This window comes from Cynocephalus volans, chromosome 11 (assembly GCF_027409185.1).
Source record: "Cynocephalus volans isolate mCynVol1 chromosome 11, mCynVol1.pri, whole genome shotgun sequence".
Taxonomy (NCBI): Eukaryota; Metazoa; Chordata; class Mammalia; order Dermoptera; family Cynocephalidae; genus Cynocephalus; species Cynocephalus volans.
In genome coordinates, this window is record NC_084470.1 from 32136732 (window position 1) to 32164453 (window position 27722).

The 27722-nt window shown below is 38.1% G+C and overlaps 1 protein-coding gene across 1 annotated transcript in view; it reads left to right on the forward strand.

Moving 5' to 3' along the window:
* Positions 1 to 27722, forward strand: part of KCNH8 (potassium voltage-gated channel subfamily H member 8) — a 375230-nt gene that overhangs the window by 96465 nt on the left and 251043 nt on the right. Inside the window, exon 2 of the mRNA XM_063115036.1 lies at positions 14960 to 15193. Within this exon, the coding sequence (XP_062971106.1) occupies positions 14960 to 15193 (234 nt within the window). The remainder of the gene's footprint in view (positions 1 to 14959; positions 15194 to 27722) is intronic.

The window sequence follows — 27722 nt, forward strand, 5'->3', positions numbered from 1 at the left end:
CTCTCTATTTCTATGAGAATCACATTTTTTCTTTTCCTTTCTTTTTAGATTCCATATATGAGTGAGATCATGTGGTATTTGTATTTCTGTGCCTGGCTTACTTGACTTAACATGATCATGGTCTCCAGTTCCATCCATGTTAATGCAAATGTCAGAATTTCATCTTCTATAGCTAAATAGTATCCCATTGTGCATATATACCACATTTTTAAGATCTATTCATCCATTGATGGACATTTAGGTTGATTCCGTCTTTTAGCTATTGTGAGCAGTGCTGCAATGAACATTGGAAGGCAGATATCTCTTTGATATATTGATTTCATCTCCTTTGGATATACACTCAGTACTGGGATTGCTGGGTCATAAGGTAGTTATATTTTTAGTTTTTTGAGGAAACCCCATACTGTGTTTCAAAAATTGCTGTATTAATTTACATTGCCACCAACACTGTAGGAGAGTTCCCTTTTCACCACATCCTTGCCACCATTTGTTTTTTTATTTTTGATAATAGCCATTCTAACTAAAATGAAATGATATCTCATTGCAGTTTTAATTTGCATTTCCCTGATTATTAGTGATGTTGAGCATTTTTTCCATATGCCTGTTGGCCATTTGTATGTCTTCCTTTGAGACATGTCTATTCAGATCCTTTGCCTATTTTTTAATTAGTTTATTTGTTTTTTGGATGTTGAGTTGTTTTAGTTCCTTATATATTCTGGATATTAGCATCTCATCAGATGCATAATTTGCAAATACTTTCCCCCATTCTGTAGGTTGTTTCTTCACTTTGTTGATTGTGTCCTTTGCTATACAGGAGCTTTTTAGTTAGATACAATCTCATTTGTCTATTTTTGTTTTAAAAAGCACTGCCCAGTCCAATTCCATGTAGCATTTCCCTTATGTTTTTTTCTAGTAGTTTTGGGTCTTAAATTTAAATCTTTAATCCATTTTGAGTTGACTGTTGTGTATGGTGGGAGATAGGAGTCTAGTTTTAATCTTCTGCATCTGGACATTTAGTTTTCCCAGCACCATTTATTAAGGAGGGTGTCTTCTACCTAATATACATTCTTGGCCATTTTGTTGAAAATCAGTATAAGTGTGTGGGTTTATTTATGGGCTCTCTATTCTGTTCCATTGGTCTATTTGTCTGTTTTCATGCCAGTACCATGTTGTTTTGGTTGCTATGGCTTTATAGTACATTTTGAATTCAGGTAGTGTGATGTCTCCAGCTTTGTTCTTTTTGTTCAAGATTGTTTTGGCTATATGGGGTCTTTTGTGGTTCCATATAAATTTTAAGATTGTTTTTTTCTATTTCTGTGAAGAATGTCATTGGTATTTTGATAGGGATTCTATTGAATCTGTATATTGCTTTAAGTAGTATGGAGATTTTGATGATATTAATTTTTTCAATTCATGAACACAGGATATCTTTTTGTGTAATTGTGTCTTCTTCAATTTCTTTCACCAGCATTTTGTAGTATTCATTGTAGAGATCTTTCACCTCTTTGGTTATATTTATTCCTAGGTATTTCTCTTTTTTGGTAGCTATTGTAGCTGAGATTACTTCATTTTTTTCAGATATTTTGTTATTGGCTTATAGAAACACTGGATTTTGTATGTTGAATTCATATCCTGCAACTTTACTGAATTCATTTATTTGTTCTAGCATTTTTTTGTGAAGTCTTTAAGATTTTCTATATATATGATCATGTCATCGGCAAATAGGGATAGTTTGATTTCCTCCTTTCTAATTTGAATGCCCTTTCCTGCTTTCTCTTGTCTTATTGCAGTGGCCAAAACTTCTTTGTTGAATAAGAGTGAGGAAAGTGAACACCTTAGAGGAAATGCCTTCAACTTTTGTCCATTCAGTATGATGTTAGCTCTGGGTTTGTCATTTATCGTCTTTATTGTGTTGAGGTACATTCCTTCTATACCTAATTTGTTGACTGTTTTTATCATATAGGGGCATTGAATTTTAACAAATGCATTTTCTACACTATGGTAATAATCATATGGTTTTTTCCCTTCATTCTTTTGATGTGGTGTATCACATTTATTGATTTGTGTATGTTGAACCTTCCTTGCATCCCTGGGATAAGTCACACTTGATCACGTTGAATGAATTTTTTATTGTGTTATTGGATTTGGTTTGCTAGTATTTTGTGGAGGATTTTGGCATCTGTGTTTATCAGGGATATTGGTCTGTAGCTTTCTTTTTTGTGTGTGCCTTTTTTCACTTTTGTATGAGAGTAATACTGGGAGGAAATATTTTCTTATGGAACATACAGTTGAGTGTGTATTTACAGTTTTGTGTATAGTGGGCTTAGTTGTGAGTGGTTAACAAATGATAAATAATTAAGCCAAAATATTGAAATATCATTAAAAATTTTAATACTTAGTCTTAAGAAAAAAATAGGCTAAAAAGATAATGAATAATAGAGGAAGGAACCTACTTAAAATACTCAGGGAAGAACTCTCTGAGTAGTGGACATTTAATCTGATACCTGAAGTATAAAAAACAGGGAAAAATAACTGCATCAGCAAAAGCCTTGAGACTGGAAAGACCTGGGAAGAACGTTCTGATGTGTAAGATACCAGCTGAGGAGTAAGTAAAATTTTAGGAAGGGTATTGCAGGCCATTGTAGGGTTTGGATCTCATTGCAAGTGCAATAGGAAATCTCTGAAGAATTTAAAACAGGAGAGTGATAGACATGACTTTTCTTGTGAAGATTATTCTAGGTAATAAGATCAAGAGCAGGTGTTAAGTCCATGGGTGGGTTGGGTTAGCACCCTTCACAGTCAGAGCATTGAAATGACTGATTCTTGAAAGAGTGAGGTCCCCATCACAAGGGTACCGGCACAGGGACTTATCAACCACGCATGGAGGGGAATTAAGGGATTATGAGATGAGCACCCCTTCTGATCCTCCCCTAACTTTGAGCTTCTGTACTTCCATGAACCAAGCTAATTATTGAAAGTCTCTTTAGGAATTAAAGAAAACCATAAAATCAAAGGGGTTATTATCCAAAAAGGAATCCCCCTAAATTCCCCTATATTCCTATTATATACTCATCAAAAAAGGTGCTATCCTCTTCTCAAGTTGGGGCTGAGGAAAATAATCTGAACCTCCTTCCATTAGGGTGGAAGGCCTTAATCTTTTGTGGACTATGAATCACCTAGTGATGTGGTTTAAAATGGAGATCCTCAGGCCCCATACCTTGAAGATTCTAATTAAGAACACCTGAAATGAGGTCTGGGAAACTGCAAATGTAATAAGCAACCCTGGATAGTCCAATGGATGAGGTGAAGAAGGTGAATAAGGGCTGCACTTTGAGAAACAGTGGGCTTGGTGACAAGGAGCCCCCACTCAAACCCTAGCTCTAGTTCACTTCTGGCCATCACCACTGAGCTCAGGGATATTGTAGCTCTAAGGATATTTTAACTTGCTGTTTAGCATTGTTTGGTTATTCAATCTTTGTTAGCCAAAGTCCCTTCGGGTATAATAACACATCATAAGATGCTGTTAGAAGGTCCAGAAATTCAAAATGCAAAATGCTGACCTGAACACCTGGCATATCACAGCTGCCTAACAAACAGCAGCTATTACCTGCTTTATTTCAGCCTGTCTGATTTACTTGACTGCCTCCTTCCTACTGATCTCCATTTCATTAATGCAGCATCAGCATTCACCTGTATTGGTCTGTTTCTCAATTATTGTCTTCTTCTTGCTTCTACCTTTCTCACAAATTCCGAGACTTGCCTTTAGCAGGAATCACCTTCATTAAAACTTTGCACTCACTCTGCATTATTATAAAGACACTAGAATAAAAACCCTGATAATACAGCCATGGAATATCTATAACTATCAAATTAGTTTAGTCTTGTGTTTCCTGCCACTTAACTTACAATTATCTCTTGTAAAGCCATTCATCTTTCCTGTTTAATATAACATGAGTACTGTGGAAGCAGAGAAGGCTATGCAGTGGACAGATGAAGTTCTGGATAATGCTACCAAATTATGAAAAGCATTTGAATACCATTAGCTTCCGCAGAATATAAACAAAGCTTAAACAGAGAGAGAAAGGTCTGTCCACGCTAGTACATTGGGCACACTAATTTGTATATGTTCTCTTCAAAAATTCAAATTTAAAAGGCCTTTAAGTGCAAAAGATAATAATAAAATGACTATAATATGGCTGAAGTAGTCACTTTTTTCTCTCAAATCTTCATATATGTTAGAAGAGCCTGTTCCAGTCTGTTTGAAATTAAAAGGAAGTACTTTTTGAATTAAACATAACTGCACACAGAGTCTAGATTGTGCTACAGGAGAATCAGGGGACGAGTTAAATTAATTATTTTGGGAATCTGGGTATTCATAGAATATGGCTGGTTTCAGTTGCTAGATTCCATTTAATCAGTCTTTCAACAAGCAAAATAAGATACCAGAATGAATAACTATGTTTTCCATGACAAAAGTATTGTCTTGTGCTACTGCTTTGTTTCAAAATAAACTTCTAAGAAAAGTTTTATGGAGTATAAAATTTAAATAACAATTTGCTACGTAAATTTATGTTTATTTATGAGAATAAAATTACACTAAATGAGAATAGTCTCGGAAAATCAGGTTCTATCACTTTCCCCTTAACTCTCCACCTTACCCTTCCTCTGGGTTGGGGGAGCTGGGATTTCTAAATCATCTGGTTGTGTATGGTGAAAAGGGGAAGCTATGGCATAGAAAGCACTTTCTCCTTCCCTGCTCTTTGCAAAAGTAGGTGAAAAGCTTGACCGTCCCAGGAAGCTCGTCTATGGTTAGTATTTGATTTAGGGGGTGGGAGTGGAGTATGCAGGGACAAAAATCATAAATATGTAAATGCAGGAGTAATAGATATGCAAATGTGGAGATATTTACATCATACCTAGTTCTTTCTAGGCACTGTTTGGAACAGGTTAGCTCACCCTCACTAGTGTGGTGGCCAATATGCGGCATCCTGGATTAGAGAATTACAAAGTGGCCTCTTAATGACTCGAAGAGTCCATAATAATCCCAAAATGCTTAATTCATGTGCACACGGTAGTTGTTTTTTTTTTTTCCTGAGTAGAAGTGCTTCATAATTTCTTCATGTTATATTTGGGAGAATGGGCTTTGTTTAGCATTACTCAGCTTTCTGTTTTTGCTTAATATGTTTTCTAAAAGAAAATAAAATTATCTGTTTCTGCTTACCAAAGACTTTACTAAAAGTAGCATGTCAGGATGAAAACTACGGGCATGTGATTAATTGCTCAGGTTGGTTCTGATTTTATTTTTGAAGCAAATATGCTATTTTGTTATATGTGATACCTGCTGAACAAGCAATTGATTAAGCTAAAAAGCATGCCTTCTAATTTGGTGTGCTTTAATAAAAACTAACAGGTTACAAGTTTATTTCACTCATTTGTTTAACAAATATTTGTTGAGCACCTACTCTCTGCCCCATAGTGTTACTGCAGCTATGATTACATTAATGAACAAAACGAATCAAGCTCCTATCCCTTGGACATTTGAATGGCACAGTGTAGATAATACTCATTTTTTAAAAAGTGAACCAGTGATATGAAAAACCATTTTGCCTAAAAGATTAATTGTGTAAGACGAGAACCAGAGAAAAGTGGGACACATTTTGACATTATTACCAACGTGTATGTAGAGAATGAATTGTGGATAAAATACCAAACACATTTTATCATCTCCTTTAAGTTTTCTGAAGTTTTTTCCTCATGCATTCATTTTACTTTTGATGAGTACTGTCACTGTGTCATCATTAAAAATTGGTCTCTTTCAAGATGAAACTCATTTACCGAATGCTAAGAGATAATAAAACCTGACAAGAATTAGTACTACCCAACACCAAAGCTCACACAGCTGAAAAAGTGAAATTAGCAAAACTTATCAATGATGTTGCTAATCCTAAATTATGATATAGCGTATACTAAATGTGCTTCAGATTTGTTTCTCTTAACTTTTTATCTTTGTTTATAGATAATCGTAAAATTTGTTAATATAGCTTTTTTATTTCGTCAAGATTGCTATTTGTTTTTATTCAAGTTATTTTTATTAAGCCACTCGAATGCTTAAGTAAACTTTAAGATGATATTTTTGGACAGGTGTTACATGCTATGGTACAAAATTCAAAAGTTAAAAAGGATGTACAGTTAAAATGTCTCCTTTCCTTTTTTTAACCTTAGCCACCGGGTACCCTCCTTCAACCATTTACTGTCGCTAGGTTCTTCCCAGTGCTATCTTAAAGGAGTTTCTCAAGCTTTAATGTGTGTATGAGTCTTGTTAAAATGCAGGTTCTGACTCAGTGGGTCTGGAGTGAGGCTGAAGATTTTGCATTTCTAAGAAGTTTCCAGCTGAGGCTGACGTTGCTGGCCCAGGCCCGTGCACCCAATGGCAAGATTTTGAAGTACATGTGTTTATATTTGTCTATGTGATCATTTTGTTTATTGGACTGAAGGGAACAAGATACTCTCATAAACATACAATTTACCGCTTTCTACTATTACTTCAGAGCTAGAGTTCCAGTTTTAAGCTTTGCTTTGTTACAAAGTTTTCTTTTATTCTTTGTCTGTCTAAAGGGATAATTGATACAGTATTTGAAAAATCAAACCATAAATGAAAGATGAAAGCTAGCAATATGGGAATTTGAAGCATGACACTGAATGATGGGCAAATCACAAGGTCTGTGAGAATCCCTATTTACAAATTTTTCATCTGCTTTTTTTATAAGGTTACAAAAGTCCTTAAATCCTAATAACTTCCTAAATTTTGGCAGAGGGCACAATGAGAACTTTAGTTTGCAGCCGATACCATTAGCCTAATAAAGAAACCATCATACTTGGAAATGATACAATTAAGCTCCCTGAAATCAATATAAAGTGCAAAGATCATTTAAATATTTTAAAGTCATAGAAATTAATATTCTATCTGCCTGAATAAAGTAGCCTCCAGAGATGACTGTGTTCCATATCACAAGGGACACAAATGTTGTCTTTGTTGAACTTGTATGTAAAAGTAATTTTGAAAGCATTGGGATGACTCATAAAACAAGGTTAAAACTTCATGTTTGTTTTTTGCTCTCTGCAGAAAAATGAGGGCCAGAGGATTTGAATTTGCCCATCTTCCTTGTCTGCAGGGTAGTTATTATGAGTACTTGCTAATACAACACAAGGCTTGGTTCTAAAAGACAACCAATATCAAAGGCATTCTTCAGAAATAAAGATTTGGGCTATCAAAGTCTCAATTTCTGCATTATTGGCAGATAAGCCCAGGGTGTACAAGTTTCTTTGATGCCAAGTCAGTGTCCATCAATCCCATTGGTTTGAGTGGCTCCAGGAGTCTGCCATATCAAGATTTATTAGACGGGGTGCCAAGATGGTTCTCTTGACATACTTCACGTTGCGGGGAGACAGTGACTTTGATCTGCCTAATCTTCTTGCACTATTCTATCTAGAGTTGTGATTCTCCAAACTAGGTTATGTAGTGGTGTACTAAACAATATGCACAAAGCTGTAGAAAACAAACATCACATCTTCCAGAAGTTTCAATTAAATTAAAAATTTGGCAGGCTCATATTAAAGTCAAAAACACTAAAACAAGCAAAAATATATGAGAGTTAAATGCAAAATTCTGATAAATGTTTAAGTTAAAGTGAGATTTCAAAATATATCTAGCTTAGGGCTATGTCTCCAGGTCCCTCGTAATACTCATTTATTGGCTTTGGCCAGTGGAAGGATATTTCATTGGGAAAGTTTTAGAAGTACTATGATATATATTAAAAGCACATGAGGAGACTGGAAACCAGATCATTTGAATAGCAACTACATTTCAATGCCTCCTGTGAGACTCTGGAGTGGATTTATGCAAAGTATTTTGGAACCTCTGAAGTTACTGTCATATTTTTGAAATGTTGCTGCAAATGGCAGAATTTCATTCTTTTTTGTGGCTGAGTAATATTCCATTCTGTTTATATACCCCATTTTCCTTATCTGGTCATCTGTCAATGGATATTTAGGTTGGTTCCATATCTTGGCTATTGTAAATAGAGCTGTGGTGAACATGGGAGTGCATATATCCCTCTGACATGACGATTTCCATTCCTTTTGTTATATACCCAGAAGTGGGACTGCTGGATTGTATGATAGATCTATCTGTAGTTGTTTGAGAAACCTCTGTACTGTTTTCCATAGTGGTTGTACTAATTTATAGTCCCACCAACAGTGTAAAAGAGATTCCCTTTCTCTGCATCCTCGTCAGCATTTGTTATTCTCAGTCTTTTTGATATCTCAGTGTGATTTTAATTTGCATTTTCTTATGATTAGTGATGTTGAGCATTTTTTCAAGTACCTATTGGCCATTTGTATGTCTTCCTTCAAAAAATGTCTGTTCAGCTCCCTTGCCCATTTTTAAATTGGGTTATTTGTTTTTTACTGCATTGTTTGAGTTCCCTGAATATTCTGGATATTGATCCTTTATCGGATGTATACTTTGCAATTTTCTCTCATTCTATAGGTTGTCTTTTCACTCTATTGATTATTTCCATTGCTGTGCAGAAGCTTTTTAGTTTGAAATAATCACATTTATTTATTTTTTCTCTTGCTGCTATGCTTTTCATATCTTATTAATAAAGTCTTTACCCAGTCCTAATTTCTGAAATGTTTTCCCTATGCTCTCCTTTAGTAGTTTTATAGTTTCAGGACTTATACTGAAGTCTTTAATCCATTTTGAGTTGATTTTGGTTTATGGCAAGAGGTGCATATCTAGTTTCATTCTTCTGCATATGGATGTTCGATTTTCCCAGCACCATTTATTGAAGAGTCTGTCTTTTCCTCAATGAATGTTCTTGTTGCCTTTGTCAAAGATCAGTTGGCTGTAAGTACATGACTTGATTTCTGGATTCCCTTTTCTGTTCCATTGTTCTGAGTGTCTATTTTTATGCCAGTATAATGCTGTTTTGGTTACTAGAGCTTTTCAGTATAATTTGAAGTCAGATACTGTTATGCCTCTAGGTTTAATTTTTTGCTCAGGATTGCTTTGGCTATTTGAGGTCTTTTGCTGCTCCATTTGAATGTTAGGATTGTATTTTTTCTATTACTGTGAAGAATGTTATTGGTATTTTGATGGGGATTGCACTGAATCTGTAGATTGCTTTGGGTAGTATGGACATTTTCACAATTTTGATTCTTCCAGTCCAAGAGCATGGAATATCTTTCCACCTTTTTGTGTCATCTTTAATTTCTTCCAGTAGTGATTTGTAGTTTTCTCTGTAAAGATCTTTCACCTCCTTGGTTAAATTGATTCTTAAGTATTTTACTTTTTTGGTACTCTTGTAAATGGGCTTACTTTCTTGATTTATTTTTCTGTGAGTTCATTATGGGAGAATAAAAATGCTACTGATTTTGGGGTGTTGATTTTGTACCCTGAAACATTACTGAAATTGTCAATAAGCTCTAAGAGTTTTTCAGTAGTGTCTTTAGGTTTTTCTACAAATAAGATCATGTCATCCGCTAACAGGGACAGTTTGACTTTGTTTTTCCAATCTGGATGCCTTTTATTTCTTTCTCTTACTTGATTGCTCTGGCTAGTACTTCTAACACTATGATATGTTAAATGGGAATGGTGATAGTGGGCATCCTGTCTTGTTCCTGCTCTTAAGGGAAAAGCTGGAAACTTTTCCCCATTCAGGATGATATTGGTGGTGGGTTTGTTGTATGTCTTTTACTGTGTTGAGATACTTTGCTTCTATACCTAATTTGCTGAGAGCCTTTATCATGAAGGTATGTGGAAATTTGTTGAATGCTTTTTCTGCATCTATTAAGATAATCATATGGTTTTTTGTCCTTGATTTTGTTGATGGTTCATCACATTTATTGACTTGCATATGTTGAACAATCCTTGTATCCCTGGGATGAATCCCACTCTATCATAGTGTATAAATTTTGTTGATGTGTTGCTGTATTCTGATTGCTATTATTTTGTTGAAGATTTTTGTGTCTACATTTACCAGAGACATTGGCCTGTAGTTTTCTTTTTTTTGTTGTACCTTTGTCTAGTTTTGGTATCAGGGTGATGCTATCCTCATAGAATGAGTTTGGAAGAGTAGCTCCTGTTTCAATATTTTTGAATAGTTTGAAGAGAGTTGGTATTGATTCATCTTTAAAGGTTTGGTAGAATTCAGCAGTAAAGCCATCAGTCCTGGACTTTTCTTTGTTGGGAGACTACAGATTACTGCTTCAATCTTGTTGCTTGTTATCAGTTTGTTTTGTTTGTTTGTTTCCATCTTCTATACCTTTCTATTCCTACCCCTGTTCCCTTTGTGCTTGGGAAATCAACAAGGAATAGTACATCTTTGTTTCCATGGGAACATAACGCTCAATATTAGGAGGTCAGATCACATAACCTGAGTCTCCACCAATCTTGAGATTCCCTCTGATGATATACAAAAGCTTTTTGGTAAGGAAGCATTTAGAGAAATAGTCAACTGCTTCATATGTAAAATAATTTAGATTTTACTGTTTACTGTCACTTTCAAACTGAATATACACAAAAAGATGACCTAGAAACAAGCAGAGAAAAGCTGTGTGGCATTTAGATGCATATCACATATGCATAATTGATTTCTTAAAAGGTTAGATACCCTTCGCATATATATGGAAAGTGATATCCTATGATGAGTTCGTAATCATTATGGCAGTGGCTTTGTTTTACATAATTCTAAAGTAAATGTCATGTTTCTTCTTTAGGGATTCTAGGACTGGTATTCAGAAAAACACATTCAAAGTAGATAGCTAGGCAAGAGAAGCTACTCTTTCTCAAACAGAAGGAACTTTAACATAGCTAGTACACTAAGCTTTAGGCACAGCAGACTGCCACTAAATTCTCTTTGGAATTGAAATGCAATTACATATCCAGGACAAGTGCTAAATATAAACAGAAAAGACCAAATACATGCCTTCATTTATTTATTTATTTTTGCTTTGTTTTTGCAGTATATTTACAGGAAGAATTAAGTATCTCAAACCCAGTGTAATCCTTAATTGAAACACATGGATCAGGCAACTTGGTGAATCCTTCAGCACTTTTTTCAGAAGCTTATTTTAATTCTGAAGTACTCGTCTTTTCTTTTGTCCATAAACAATTAAAAAGATGCTAAGGAAATTAACAAAAGAAGCAAATTGCAGAAGTATGCAGGATGAAATGCCATTATATATGCTTTAAATATCAGAAAAAAAATAGGCAATCTGTTGTATGAGAATACATGAGTAAGGGGTTAAACACTATATAAGTTGGAGTGATTGTGAAAATTCAATTTAGGGGTTCTTCTTTGGGAAAGGAAGGAAATACAATCTGCATGGAGCATACAGGGCTTTTGCTGGATGATCTACAGGTGTTTATTGTTGTTTTAAAATATTACTATACAATCTTTTTTTTAGGTATATTTTCTAATTTTTAAAAATAGAAAAGGCGAAAGTAACCAAACACAGTGAAGAGAAAGCACAAATTAGGTTGGTAAGAAAAATGTAATGTAGTAATAATAATAAAAGTAAATATATTAATCTTAGATTGAAGGATGTATTTTTATATTGTACTTTAAAAAAATTTTATATATTATTTATATATATGTCATGTGCAAGATAGAAAGATGGGAAAATGTATACTAGACAAATACTAACAAAAGAAAGCTATTGCAGCTATATAAGTAGTAATGGGAAATCTGGATTGTAGAACAAAATGCAGTGTTTTTTCTCTGTTTTCAGTTCCTGTTTCCCCACTCATCCGGAGTTTACTACATTCAGGTATCTGCTGAAAACATTGCAAGACTTTTGATAAATCATTTCCACCATTTTTGGTCTTATTCCAAGTTAACCAGTTTCGAAGTCTAGATGTTTAATCTCTCAACTCTCGGAGTCCTTATTATCCATGTACCACTAATTTTGGACTTATATCTTGTGTTTTAGTGTTGTTTATGTTCATGCATTTCTTTAATTAAATTATAACATCTTAGAGCTAGAGACCATGCCTTATTCTTCTTCAAACACACCCTGTCACATCACCCTAGGATCTGCTACATGGTAAAACCATGTCGCCTGGCAGTATCATATAGTTAGAAAGTCGATAAACACCAGCAGATGACTGAAAAATGGCTTCTGAAAGCATGTTAAAAGCTCTTTCAGGGGCCGACCCCGTGGCGCACTTGGGAGAGTGCGGCGCTGGGAGCGCAGCGACACTCCCGTCGCAGGTTCGGATCCTATATAGGAATGGCTAGTGCCGGTGCGCTCACTGGCTGAGTACCGGTCACGAAAAAGACAAAAAAAAAAAAAGCTCTTTCAGGATGTTTGAGTACTCTGCTGTAATGCTATTCATTTACATTTTCTAAGCAATCTCTCAGCCAAAATTTATTTATTTATTTTTCTCATTACATATATTCATACAAAGTACAGGTTGTGAATTTATTTTTGAAAGTTTGTCGTCTTTCTAAGCCAGTGGTTCTCAAAGTACAGACCTCGAAGTAGTAGCAATATCAGCACCTAGAAATTCATTAGAAATGCATACTCTCTGCCCTGCTCCAAAACAACTGAATCAGAAATTCTGGGAGTGAGGGCCCAGGAATCTGTGTATTAACATACCCTCCAGGCACACCCAAGTTTGAGAATTTCAACCAAAATTCTTAAATGGAGGAAGGGAGAGACACACACGATGGTTAGAGAGTGACCCAAAATTGTGCCTAGTTGGTGAGACCGAACCAAAGCCCCAATAAGAGGGTGCCCCTCTCTGGGCCTAGCTGGAAACTCCCACAGGTTCAGAACTGTGATCTTTAAGGACAAGGACCACATCAAATGAACTTTTTGTCATCCACACCTGGGACAAAGTCCAGCATATAATATCCAGTCAATAAATGATTCTACAAAATGTGAGAGAATTAACTATTGGTCTGGTGTAATCTAATTCACTGCCACAGCTTCAAAGCAACATGTTATGGAAGTTTTGCCAGTGTGGGCCTTTAGCTCTGGCTTTCAGAGGGAGAGAGTGACTGGGAGGATGGAAGAGCCAGCTTGGCTGAGGTGGAATGCAGATGTTAGCACTACAATTGGTAGTCTGGGCTTAGGGGCTGATAGGAGCAAAGCTGATTTGGTTCTGCTAGCTGACGGTGGACTATGTTTGAAAACAAACAACCAAAGTTTAAACAGAGATGGGGAAACCCATGAAATAGATTTTCAGTACGAGTCCTGCTGGCCATCAAGAAGTGGCTGGAGTTCCTCCTTTCTCATGACATGCAAGATAGGCTGTCTGCTGTGGAGCTCTTTTCTACATACTATTTTTTGAATAGTCAATATATAAAGCATATGGAACAAAATTCAGAGGGCACAGTGTGGTATATGGTTAAAATAGGTGTTCCTCCCACCTCTGTTCACAGCTTTTCTCTCTAGAGACAACCACGGTCATCACATTCCATTTATTATTAGGAGTCCATAAACATTTCATATTCGGTATATGTATCCATGTTTATAAATATTTATATATTTTTCAGACAAATAGTTCCTATAATAATGTATTATGTTGAATCTTGCTTGTTTTAACAACTTATCTTGGAATTCTTTCTATTTTTATTTTTACTGCCTTTAAAATCCCAGCCTCTATAATACTGTTGGTATATAGACAGTGTTCAATATTTGTTTCATGAGCGAATGAGTGAATGATTTTATAATAGCTTCTAATTCATACTGAATCTAAAAGTAACCCCTCAGCAGGTGTTATAAATGCCTTATCTTAAACCCCATCTCCAATATGCATCTTTTTTTTCCCAACAAACATCATATCCATCTGTCAAAGTACATCTGAAGAAATTCATCCTGCAGAAAACTTCTCTGAATATCAACTCTCAGTTTCTCCTTCTGGGGTTATCTCAAAGCCCTTAATAACAGTCTACTATTTTTGATTGCCCTCTAATTCTTGATCGTTAATATAATAACGATAAAGATGTGAATAATGCTCTTAAAATTTTTTATTGGCTATTTGTTTGAACAAGACACCTTGCTAAGCACATTATATACACAACCTCATTAATCGTTTCAACATGCCTATAAAGTAAGTAACATTATCCTTGTGGCTGATTTGTCAGGGCCCTGCCAAAATCACCTGACTCACCTTGAGATCATGTGCAGACTGTTTCCTTATACACCAATGCTTCTGTCATCTTGCTGCCTGAGTGATCTCTGGACAGCATGCTTAGCCCGAGTGGGTAGGTCAGACGTGCCAATATATGGACATTCCAAGAGTGATGACCTTTAACCAATGAAATGTGAATACTGGTGGATAAATACTACTGCTTTCTCTCCCTTTATTTGGAAAATCTTGAGTTGTGTTCCTTACAGTCACTTGTAGGATCCCTGATTGAGCCTCAGTTGCCTGTAGCAGTAAACTCCTTTTTTACTCATACCTTGTTACTTTTCCTCCCTTCCCTATCTCAATTCCTTACTTGCTTACTTCCTGGAATCACCTCCCAAATAAACAACTTACACTCAAGTCCCTGTCTGAGGATCTGCTTTGGGCAAATTGCATCTAAGGAATCTGAGGTTTAGAGTGCTTGAGTACCTGTTCAATTTTCCCTACACATTGCATGGTAGATTCAGGATATAAACCAGAAGCCATGATGAAAAGCATCATCTCTTACTGTCAACTAGATGGTCAGTGCCTCAAAGTAGGCCAATGTTTCAAAGTGCAACATGAAATCAGAGCTTAATACATACTTCTGCTTGTCAGTGCCGTTTTATGTTTTGAAGGATCTCTTTTCCACCGTGGCACATCAGCACATGCATTTCAGGCAGTTAGCATGTGCTTATACTTTGTTACTGAAATTGTGATTAAAAAAGAGTTTCTGACACTTGTTTAGTTGCTGAGTATCTTCTCCTTGCTTTTCTACAGATAGCAACTTCATCCTCGCCAATGCCCAGGTGGCTAAGGGCTTCCCCATAGTCTACTGTTCCGATGGCTTCTGTGAGCTGGCTGGATTTGCCCGAACCGAAGTCATGCAGAAGAGTTGCAGCTGCAAGTTCTTATTTGGGGCTGAAACCAACGAGCAACTGATGCTTCAAATAGAGAAGTCACTGGAGGAAAAGACAGAATTCAAAGGAGAAATTATGTTTTACAAGAAGAACGGTGAGTCGGCATTCTTTGATGTTAACAGGAAAGTTGTGAGAGGTCGCCTTCTTGCAACTCAGGAATCGCTCCATAACTCCCATGAAGGGTTCATGGTATTTCACAAAAATACAGTATGTTCTTGAAGTTCCACAAATGACTTGGATGATGGCCTTGTTTTAGCTGTTAGCAGCATAAACTGCCTAGAAATTTAACATTAAAATTTTAACTATTCAATGTTTATATATCAACTGGATTAATACACATTAAAATAAAGTGTATTACTATTACATTATAATCATTCTTCAAATATATATTATACATAACAGTTGTTAATATATTAACAGATGATCTTTTATCCAGGGATATTTTCCAAATTTTATGGCTTTAAGAACCACATTTCAATCTCAGTCATTAAGAACAGAGATCCAAGTGTTCGCTGGCAAAAAAGGAAGTTAATTTAAAGGACATCAACGTATGCACTTTCTCTTCCAGTTCCCTGGCCGCAGAGCCTTTCTCACTACTCTCTTAAATTCTAAAGACAAAACAAGAGACACATGGTGTCTCAGGGTGGAGTAAATTTCCCTGGACGCAAAACTCCACTGGAGAAATCCGAAGTATTTTCTTGTGTAGTTTTGTGACTCTTCTAAATAAAAGAGAATCTAGTGATGCATATGGTGTCTGCAGGGCTCAGGTCTTATGTAGAAAATAGGTATCACTAGTCCATGGGCCCTGCTAGTTGAAGTGAATCCAAGAAGCAGTAAATGGGAGAAATGCTAAATAATAACAGAACAATCGTCATTGTCCCAGTATTCAAAATTCTCCCTCTTTCTTTAACAGCTTTCCTTTTTCCTTGTGGTAACAAAGCCCTCTGAGTTTTAGCTGGGTGAATGGCTACCAAGCTAGAGAATATATTTCCCAGGCTTCTTTGTTGTTAGTTGGGAATACGACTACATTTTGAGGTCAGTAATGTGTGAGAAGAAATGATTTATGCAACTTCTAGGTAAAATCCCTAAAAGTGAAATTGTTTGCCCTTTAATTTCTCTCCTTCCCCTTCCCCATGGTGTTATGGACAGAAGTGTATACTGCCAAAATTCATATATTGGAGCCATAACCCCCAATGTGACTGTATTTGAAGATTAGGTCTTTTAGGAGGTAATCAAGATTAAATGAGGCATAAAAGTGGGCACCCAATCCAATATGACTAGTGTCTTTAGAAGAAGAGGAAGAGGTACCAGGGATGTTCACACACGGAGCAAAAGCCATGTGAGGACAGAGCAAGAAGGCACCCGTCTGCAAGCCAAAGAGAGCAGCCTCAAGGGAAGTCAAACATGCCAGCATCTTGATCTTTAACTTATGCCTCCAGAACTGTGAGAAGATAAATTTCTGTTGTTTAAGCCACCCAGTCTGTGGTATTTTGTTATGGCAGTCCTAGAAAACTAATACACATGGGTCAGAAAGTTAAGGAAAGGCTGGAAAGCCAGCTTCAGCCATTTGGCAAGCACAACACCTTATAGGAATGCAGAGTAACAAGACAGAAAGAACCTGGGTACTGTTAACATAGACCCACCTTCCCACCCCAGACAAAAACAAATGCATTTCTATCCCACTTCAGTCACTATTATTTTTAGGTCTTTCTGTAACAACATTTAAATTGTACTCTTAGCTCATGGTTTGTCAACCTTGTCACTATTGACATTTTGGGCCAATAATTCTTTGTTGTGGGAGGCTGTACTCTGCCTCATAGGTGATTAGCAGCATACCTCACCTCTGGATCTTATTCTCATACTTTGGGGGTATTGAGGTCAATGTCAGGAAGAGAAAAAGATACCTGCACGTGGAAACTTTATCCTCTTTTTTGTAAGTTATTCATCCTTGGAGGACAGTCCCTGATCATGTGGATTTTGGATACACAGTAGACATAAAGTGTTGGAGAACACTCCTTTGGGACAAGATACCCGAGTTCTTTGGCACTGGGAACACAGTTCATACCGTGGTGTCCTTTTCCGTGTCAATAGATAAGTCCTACATAGCAAATATGATAAAACAAAAGGATTCCAACTCTATGTAATTATACCGTAGTCATTGAAGAGAGGGCCTGAGATAGAAAACGGAGGGTGCCACTCAGAGTGCATACTGGCAGAGAGTGATAAAACTGCCCTCCTGTGGGACAGAAAGGGAAAGGAAATCCTTTGTCAGAAATATCTGCTGACTGCAGACTCATCCTTCTTAAGAGATGTGCTTTGTGTAGGTCACTCCAAATCTATTTGACTGTCTTCTTTTTTCAGCCTCTTCAAATATCCAAATGTGGCACTACTGAGAAAGGTTCAGGCCAAAGGGTGGAGACTTTTGAGGCAGATAGAAAGTATGGAGCATAGGGCGAGAGTCAACACCAGAAAGAATGTCCTGAGCCCAGGTTTTATAAGATGCCTACAGCCTTGGGTGCACATGGTTGGAAATCATTAAAGACACTAATCTACTCAAAGCCAGTCACCATGGGGAATTATCTGAAATTCTGAGCAAACTACTTGATCCAGTTACAAGTGATTGAAAATTGCCATCTACCCTGTGCTAATCATGCTGTATTATAGCTATTTGTATAAGTATCTTTCTCTACATGCAGTTGTAAGCCTTTGAAGGCACAGGCTGTGCATTAGTTACTTCCACTTCCCCGGTGCCTGGAGTCTTGAGTCTCGAGCAGTGCTCATCAGAGGGTAGTTTCTTAGTAAATGCTTGCTGAAGGGAATCGAAATTGGTAATAAGAAGGATCTATGGATACTTTATAGGATGTCTGGACTTCTGATTTTTAAAAATATGCTTATAACCATAAACGTCCTTTTTCCCTCCTTCAAGGGTCTTTTTTTAAAAATACTCAAATGCTTTAGAAAGTGGATGCTGTCTCTCCACCTCCCTAGATACATGTTGACATTCTTTGACTTAGCGCTTTGCCAACTGGTTCCGTAATGTTGCTGTTGCTCTCCTGACCTCATGGAAAAAGTGATGGGGAAAGGCGGCCCCTTCTCTTCCTGCCCAGGACTGTGATTCTAGTAAACTTACCCAAGTCTGGTGATGTGGAGCAGGGTACACTAAAGGTTTAGGATATCCAATGGGACTTATCAACAAGGAAGACAGACTCAGATCTGGATGGCAAATGTGCCTGTCAACTGAGCCCAAAGGAAAATAAAAGCAGGAAACACTTCACTGGCATTACCCACCTGGCAGATCCCCAGTTCCAGCCTTGCTTTAAGTCTTGCAGTCTGCCCTCCTCCCCCTCTCTACTCCACCTGAGTGATAGCCCCTTAATTCCCACTTCACTGACTGAATGCCCCATCCTCTTTAGGAAAACTTTACTCTCTATCCACTAGAGTTGTCCTCCCTAGAGGATCGGTCTCTCCTGACATGGGAAAAGTGTGGAACACAGCTTTCTCCAGTAGGTCTCATCCCAAAATGCAGAGTAATGCATCCCCGCAAAAAATCTATACAGGGATTTGGCACAACAGCACATGTCTGTCTGATCTCTTTTCTTATCTCTGCTCCAATACGATGTGAATCTATGCTCCCTTCTTGCTGTGATATTCTGTTTTACCCTGGGCAACAGATAGAAAATAGACATAGAAACATGCATGTAAACACACACACACACACACACACACACACGCTTCGTAAAGTAAAGAACAGTTATCGGAGAGAGGACAGCCATTTAAAAAGTCAATAGTGAAAATTAGAAGTATAATAATAGCTGACATTTATGTAACACTGTGTGCTAGGAACTGTTCCACTTTTATTTGTATTAGCCCATGTGTTTTAGTCCATTTTGTCTTACTATAACAGAAATACCTGAGACTGGGTAATTTATAAAGGAAAGAGGTTTATTTGGCTTACAATTCTGGGACAGCTGCATCTGGCACGGGCCTTAGGCTGCTTCTACTCATGGTAGAAAGTGGTAGGCAGCTGGTGGGTACCAGCAGATCACATGGCGACAGGAAGCAAGAGATAGGAAGAAAGAGAGAGAGAGAAGGTGCCAGGGTCTTTTTAAGCAACGAGCTCTTGCGGGAACTAATAGAGCAAGAACTCACTCATTAATCCCTCCTCCTCCAGAGGGAGCATTAATCCATTCATGAGGGATCCGCCCCCATGACTCAATCAGTTTCCAACACTGCCACATTGGAGATCAAATTTCCACATGAGTTTTGGAGGGGACAACAAGTCCAAACTCCATCATTCCGCCCCTGGCCCCCAAAAACTCATGTCACTCTCACATACAAAATACAATCATTCTATCCCAAAAGTCCCAAAAGTCTTAGCTTGTTCCAGCACCAACTTAAAAGTCCTAAGCCCACAGTCTCATCTGAGACCAAAAGCAAAAGTCCTTCCAGCTTTGAACCTGTAAAAGTCAAAACCAAATTTATCTACTGCCAAGGTACAATGGTGGAACAGGCATTGGATATACGTTCCCATTCCAAAAGGGAGGAATAGGCCAGAAGAAAGGAAAAACAGGTCCCAAACAAGTCTGAAACTCAACAGGGCAGACATTATGTCTTAAAGCTCCAAAATAATGTTCTTTGACTCCAAGTCCTGCATCCTGGGCACAATTGGGCATCTGGGCCCCCAAAGCATCAGGAAGCCTTGTTCTCACAGCTCTGCCAGGCACAGCCCAGCAGGACACACTGGTGCCTACAGCTTTTCCAGGCCAGCATTGCACGTTACCAGTGGCCCTGTAGTTCTGGGGTCCTGGTGGCAGCCCTGCTGCATTGGCTCTACTAGACATTTCCCTGATGGGGGCTCTCTGTATGGGCTCCGACTCCACTTTTCTGCTTGGCATTGCTCTAGTAGATGACCTCTGTGGCAGCTCTGCCCCTGCGGCAGGTCTCTGCCTGGGCTTCCAGGCTTTTCCATGCATCCTCTGGAATCTGGGTGGAAGCTGCCATGCCTCCACTGCTCTCACATCCTGCCAGTCTGCAGACTTAACACAATGTGGACGCCACCGAGGTTTCGGGCCTCTACTCTCCAGGGCTGCTGCATGAACCACACTTGGGGCCACTCCAGCTGGAGCAGCTGGGATGCAGGGAGCAGGATCCTGAGGGCAGTTGCACCCCAGGTCTGTCCTCCAGGATAACTCAGTCCTTCTAGGCCTCAGGTCTGTGATGGGTAGGGCACCCTTCCAGACTTCTGAAATGCCTGCGAGACTTTCCTCTCATTTTCTCCACTATTAGCATTTGGCTGCCTCACCTCCAATATAATGTCTTTAGCAACCAGTTTATCTGCTTCACCCTTGCATTATTCTCTGGCTCTCTGCTTCTTTACTGCATGGCCAGGCTGTGAAGTTTCCAAATCTTTACACACTGATTCCCTTTTAAATTCTGGCTTTACATCATGATTTTTCCACCATAACTCAGAGTAGGCTCTTAAAAGCAACCATGCAGCTTCCTTACTGCTTTGCTGCTTAGAAATTTCTTTGGCCAAATGCTCTGGTTCACAACTCTTAAGTTCCAACTTCCACAAAGTCCAAGGGCATGGACACAATGCAGCCGGGTTCCTTGCTATGGTGTAGCAAGGGTGATCTTTTGTCCAAGTCCCAATAAGTTCCTCATTCCTATCTGAGACCTCATCATCCTCATGGTCTTTACTGCCCACATTTCTATCAGCATTCTGCTCCCCACCACATAAGTCTCTAAGGCATTCCAAACTTTCCCTCATCCTTTTCTTTTCTTCTAAGTCCTCCAAACTCCTTCAACCATTGCACATTACCCAGTTCCAAAGCTGCATCCACATTTTCGGGTATCTGTTCAGCAACACCCCACTCTTGGTACCAATATTCTGTTTTAGTCTGTTTTGTGTTGCTCTAACAGAAATACCTGAGACTGGGTAATTTATAAAGGAAAGAGGTTTATTTGGCTTATGATTCTGGGACAGCTGCATCTGGCATGGGCCTTGGGCTGCTTCTAGAAACTCATGGTAGAAGTGGCAGGCAGCCGGCAGGTACAAGAGGATCACACGGTGACAGGAAGCAAGAGAGAGAAAGCAAGAGAGAGAGAGAGAGAAGGTGCCAGCGTCTTTTTAAGCAATGAGCTCTCGCAGGAACTAATAGAGCGAGAACTCACTCATTAATCTCCCCTCCCCCAGGGAGAGCATTAATTCCATTCATGAGGAATCCACCCCCATGACTCAATCAGTTTCCACCACTGCCACATTGGAGATCAAATTTCCACATGAGTTTTGGAGGGGACAACACATCCAAACTCCATCGTCCATGTAACCCTAGAATAATTCTAAGGAAGAATTACTCTTTTATTTTGTCATATTACAGGTGAGGAAACCAAAAGAGAGAAAGAATAAGGTTCTTTTTTTTTTAATTAAGCAGTTGTTAGGAAGACAAATAATTTCACAGATAAACATAATATGCAAACTTTCTCAGTTTAAAATGGAGATAGTAATATTTTACATTTTCATATTCAGGAGCTAATATTTCTTATTTCTTGTTCTCCCTCTAAGTAGTCCAGGATCTACCTATATATATCAGAAATGAGTACTACTAGTATGACTTTTCAAAAGGCAGTCTTATCCACTTTTGGTAATATGCAAAAGGATTAACTAGGTCATCCTGGCTGACAAATGAATGGCTATTCTAACCAAGGGTAACCACTTTATTAATTTTGTCTTTAAATTCTCATTATTGGGTTTTTTTTTTTTTTTTTTTTTTTTGTCCTTTATGTGACCAGTAAGGGGATCACAACCCTTGGCTTGGGGTCGCCCACACCACGCTCAGCCAGTGAGCGCACCGGCCATCCCTATGTAGGATCCGAACCTGCGCGGCGGAAGCGCCGCTGCGCTCCCAGCGCCACACTCTCCCGAGTGAGCCACGGGTCGGCCCTCATTATTATTTTAATGTAAACAATATATGTATTGGTGCTTCCCTCCTGCTATAACACAGAGCATACTTTACACACTGTTCTGCATCTTGCAGAACAATATATATCCTGCAAAACACCTCTTTTTTCAAGGACATCAGTCCTATTCAATTAAAGCCCACCCATATGACCCTTTTAAATTAATTAACTTTTAAAGACCCTGTCTCCTTTTACTGTCACATTCTGAGGTAATGAGGGTTTCAGCTTCAACATATGAATTTGGGGGGGACACAATTCAGCCCATAACACCTAGTTGCATTATTTATGAGCCTTTCTAAATCAATGTATGCTGTTCTTTCAGAGTTTATATGCTTTTCTCAACTACTTTTCACTCATTTAAAAATATTTGGCTTTTGTGTGCTTTACGAAATATTCTTGGTGTGTCTTTACCTTCTATAGGTATGCTATTTGATTTTTTTTCTCTTTATCTTCTCTTCCACTCTTTTATATGCGTGGGTTTTTTATTGTTTTTTGTTTGTGTTTTACTTTTAAGAAAATATAGGTAATAGAGGTGTGCTTGAAAAGCTTTCTTAAATTTATGGTTCTAAGGCTCCTTCTGCCATTTCTAAAAAAGCAGATTTTAAAATGACTTCTCTGTATAGCTACGCCTTTGCTGCTTTCTGAAATAGGTCTCCTCTCCTAGGCAGGAGACCTCTCCATGCTAGTATTTGAGATTTTCCTTTCTTTACTCTGATCATCCTGCTCTGATCAAGTGGGTTCTTTGTTCCTGAAGTTTCTCCTCAGCAGAGAGTTCTGTCCTTCTGTGTAGGCAAAACAAAACATAATTCTGTTTTTTCTCTAATCTCACAGCATAATTATCAGCACAGAACACAGACTTCTGAATTCTGTGATCAAATTCCCCAGTAGCAAGCAAGTAGTTTTCCAGCAGATACCAGTCGGGCATCCTCTAACTCACTTTAATTCCGACATAGTGCCAGATCCCACTGGGTGATGGCTCAGTCCCTGAGACTGCCCTCCACTGCAGATCCCAGGCCTCTGGAATTTCTGACCAACCAGCTATAAATCAGGGTTTTCATGACCCCTTCCTTGGATTCTACTGATTTGCTGAGTGACTCACAGAACTCAAGGGAACACGTACTTATGTTTACCGGTTTATTGTAAAGGATATTACAAAGGATACAGATGATGAGATTCTTAGGGCAAGGTATGGAGAAGGGGTGTGGAGCTTCCATACCTTTTCTGGGCATGCCACCCTCCAGGAACCTCCACATGTTCAGCTATTCGGAGGCTCCCTGAACCCTGTGCTCTTGGATTCTCATGGAAGCTTTATGACGTAGGCATGAGTGAAGCACAGACAACCGGGTAGAAATGTAATTGGACAAAAAGGGTCTGATCTAACATTATCAGACTGGGTTGGGAAACCCAGCAAGGACTGTTTGTTCAGGTTCTTCTTGTCCTCTCTGTGCAGCATTCCTTCCTCCCAGGTATGGGGTGGGGCCTCTCTTGAAATGAGGGTCTTGTGACCTGCAATCAGCTAAGATATGTCAAAGAATTTCCTGCCTCAGAGAGAAAAAGGAGCAGGAGAAAGGAGGACAGGAGAAGGTCAGAGAGTAGAATGAGCCAGGAACCATGGAGGAAAACCAGTAGATAAATATCATAATATCGCACCATCCAAGTCAGAACTTCTGGATTTTCCGAGAGCACTGAAGGTGCAGGTAGCTTCATCACCATTCTACCTTTCTGTAGCCTCATTGCACTCACCTTCAAATTGGAGACTGTGAAGCTCCCTTTCAGTTTGCTTTCAGATCTGTCTGTGGAATCTCTCACTCTAAGAGGATTTCTTCAGGGATGGGTGACTGGTGAGGATTTATAAGGTCTCAAGCTCCTGGGGCTATGAGAAATCACTTTGTCCTATCCTATTTTTTTTTTTTTTTTTTTTTCCTACACAGCTGCTGTTCATGCAAGGGTCCAGCTTCTCACTTGATTTTGTCCCATCGTCCTGTATTCTGACCTTTATGGAAATATATTGTCTTGTGTGAATTTCCGATTTTGCTATTTTAGTTACTTTAATTTTTGTGAAAGGATTGGGGATTTTTCAAAAAACAATACACTGCTACCATTGCTGTCTTTCATGTAGTATTTTAAACAATCTCTTAAGACAATGTACAATTGCTTTGGGTATATAAGCTTAATCTCTGAGAGTCTCCTCCTTTTTTCTCCCTAAATTGACATTTGTGTGATTTGGCATAAAGGGCTTATCTGAACTCATGGCATAGTATAGATGGGGTACCCCCCAACTGCTTGTTTGTCCACCGATTTACACCTGCCCTTCTGTCTGATGTTCTCCTTAGGCATTTACAGCTGAGTTTTGTGGCTGGTGGTGCTGCCTAAATAACTTCACTTCCTCTCATCTCTTGTAGTCACTATAGATCCCTCTTCATTTTTGCCTCCTCCTTCAAGATGCAACCGATCAAGGCGCTCACTATTTATTCTCTGCCCTCTTCATCGCTTCCCTTGGGAGAGCAGTGGATGGGCACACCCGTCCCTCACACATAGAAGCAAAGGGAGGTTCTGAGTAAATAAACTCAAGCACCTCTTTACACTACCACATTTTCTCAAAAGTAGCATGCCACGACCATCTTGGTGCAGAGTTATGCTGACAAGCAGTTTCTCTCAAGAGTTTCAAATGGAGAAGGGAAAAGCTCCCATCTGCCTTCTGTGTTTCCAAAAAAGTATCCAACACAGCTTCTCCATGCTTGAGAGCTATGAAGATCTGTAGTGGGGTGGTTATCTCTGGCTTCTCCTGTTCTCTCTCACAACCCTTCAAGCGAAGGATGGACTAGCTAGGATGCCCCATCATATTTGTTTTCTTCTTCACTCTAGCTTGTTGGCTCAATTTCAATGTATTGTGTCTTCTCTATATCATGGAAGACCATCATGATTGGATCTACCAGCCCCAATCTTTATATGTTTAACTTCACATATCCTCGATACAGACAGCTGATCTTTCGCACCCATTTTCTTATTAAGTAGGTTCAAGACCATCACTTTTCTTCCCTGGAAAGAAGATCGTGAACTCCAGGAATAGAAAGAAAGGCTACTAAAGAACAAAAATGTAAAAAGGAAATTAAAATGATATAGTTGATTTGCAAAAATATTATCCTGGTATAATAGTTTGCTAGGGTTTCCATTACTGAGTACCACCAACTGAGTGGCTTAAATAACAGAAATTTATTGTCTCACAGTTCTGGAGGCTAGAAGTCCAAGATCCAGGTGTTGGTTGGGTTGGTGCCTTCTGAGGCTGTGAGGAAGAATCTGTTCCATGCCTTTCATCTTGCTTGCTTGCTTGCTCATCAAAGTTTGCTGGCAATCTTTAGCATTCCTCAGCTTGTAGAAGCATCACCCCAATTTTGGCCTTCGTCTTCACGTAGTGTTCTCTCTGTGTGCATGTCTGTGCCTAGATTTCCCCTTTTCATAAGCACACCAGCCATACTGGATTAGGCCCTACACAGATGACCTTCTTTTAACTTGACCTCTGTGAAGACCCTGTTTCCAAATAAGGTCACATTCTGAGATACTAAGAATGACTCCAACATGTCTTTTTAGGGAGACAAAATTCAACATAACATACCTGCTTACACTCACATTAAATAGATTAGGAATTAAGTCACTTGCCCAATATTATAAACTAGTAAATAAAAAAAAAAAAAAATAGATGGATAAACATTCCTGTTGGACTACAAGATCCTTACTCTTAAACCACCGTTCTCTGTGGAGATGGAGTGGTACCACTTTCCAGGGAAATTTTGCAAATCTCCGGGGGTGTTTGACTCAATAATTAGGGGGATGCTTTTGTCGTTTAATGGGCAAGAGTCAGAGATGCTAAATATGCTGTGATGTGTGGGACGGTCTTGCAGTTGAAGAAGTTGTCCAGTGTCTTGTATGGCTTTCTAATGCCTTGTCAGAGTTTCCAAGAAGTAAAACACTGACTTCTAATTACCTGAACTCAGAACTTAACACACAAAGTGGTTTTTTTGGAAGGCTTTAGTTTCCCATTGAATTTCTGAGAATAGAACCATAGTGTAAGTGAGAGAAGATTGAACTTTATCTTGTTCAGAACATCACCATTTTAGAAAAACCTGTCACTGACTCACGTTACTTGTCACTGATGCAGCACATCCACATGGGTTCTGAAGTGTTTCCATGTATTGGTCAAACTATCTAACTGATTTATTATATCTCCTGCTCCAGTTGGTCCTGTGTGAGCATTTCTTGTTGAGATGTATATTATTAAAGATGACTTTACTTTTATTTTCTGTTATGTTACTGTTAATAATAAATATCTATCTATATCTATATATAGATATTGCTTTTCTGAAAATAGTGTGTATAGGTAGGCAAGTTTTATTATGATGATTTTTATTTCTAAACAGTAAAGAGGAAAATATGAGTATTTGTTATTAAAAGAGAATTGTGGGTCTATAGGGTCTTGGATAACTCTCTTAACACACATACTCACTCATTCCCAGGTCACCTTCAAGGCTTGCCATTTTCATGTACCTCCTGAACTATTGCCTACTTGATGTTTTTCTTTATGCTCATTAGCTTTTTATTATTATTATTATTATTAATTATTATTATTATTATTTAAATCAATTGCAAGCCAAAAGAAGACTAAATCACTACCCTAGATGAAAAACCAGGATTACTAGCTTCAAATAGAAGGCAACCAAAAATAAATACACTATGAAAACATTGTTTTTAAACTTTTTAAAATTAAAAAAGTAAAAAGTATACCAGGAAATTTAAGTAGTAATAAAGGTAATTGATTACATTATGCCAAGCAGCACATAATGTTATTTTATTTAATTTTCCCAATAACCCTTTAAATAAATATGAATTCTCTCATTTACATGTAAGGAAAACGTGATGCAGAAAAATGATTTAAACATAGGTCTATTTACCACCTCCTAGGCAGTTTCCCCAGCCATTCTCCCTTATTTATGTATTTTTTCCCACTAATGCAGTTCACATTTTTTTTTTAATTTTCACATTTCTTTAATTATCTGATGACATGGTAAAATGCACAGAAAAAACAATTTTGAATCTGTTGGTTTTCATTCTTTCTTTTTTCATGTAGTTAGATTTTTAACTTTCTGTGATATGGACTTTTAAAAAATATAGATTTGGAACAACAAAAACAATTTATTTGTCATTTACATCGTTTTATTTTTAAGGGAAGATGCCTCCAAAGGTGGAAACCTTTGTTCACTCTGAAGCTAGATGTGTATTCAGATGCAGAATCAAAGCTGAAGAACTGTTTTTCCATAAGTAAAACATGGGGCAGGGACGCAGAGAGAGAGCTGGTGCCAGGAAACTGAAGAAGCTTCTTTTTGGTTGTGATGGATGGAGGAAGAGGAGAGATTGGGAGAGTTAGGAAGAGAAGAGGAGAAAAGTTGAGAGATCTAGAGACAGAAATGAAGAAGCCTCTGGGGGTGTGTTACCCATTTCCATCATGTGCTAGCCGCATATTTTTGCTTTGAATACACATTTTAACTAATACATATTAAAACTTAATGTGTACTACATAAAATAATCTCTTGTACTACCAAGAGTATTCAAGGAGTTTATTTGGCAATATACTATGTTTGCTCAAGTGTACACATAAACTGAATCAGGCA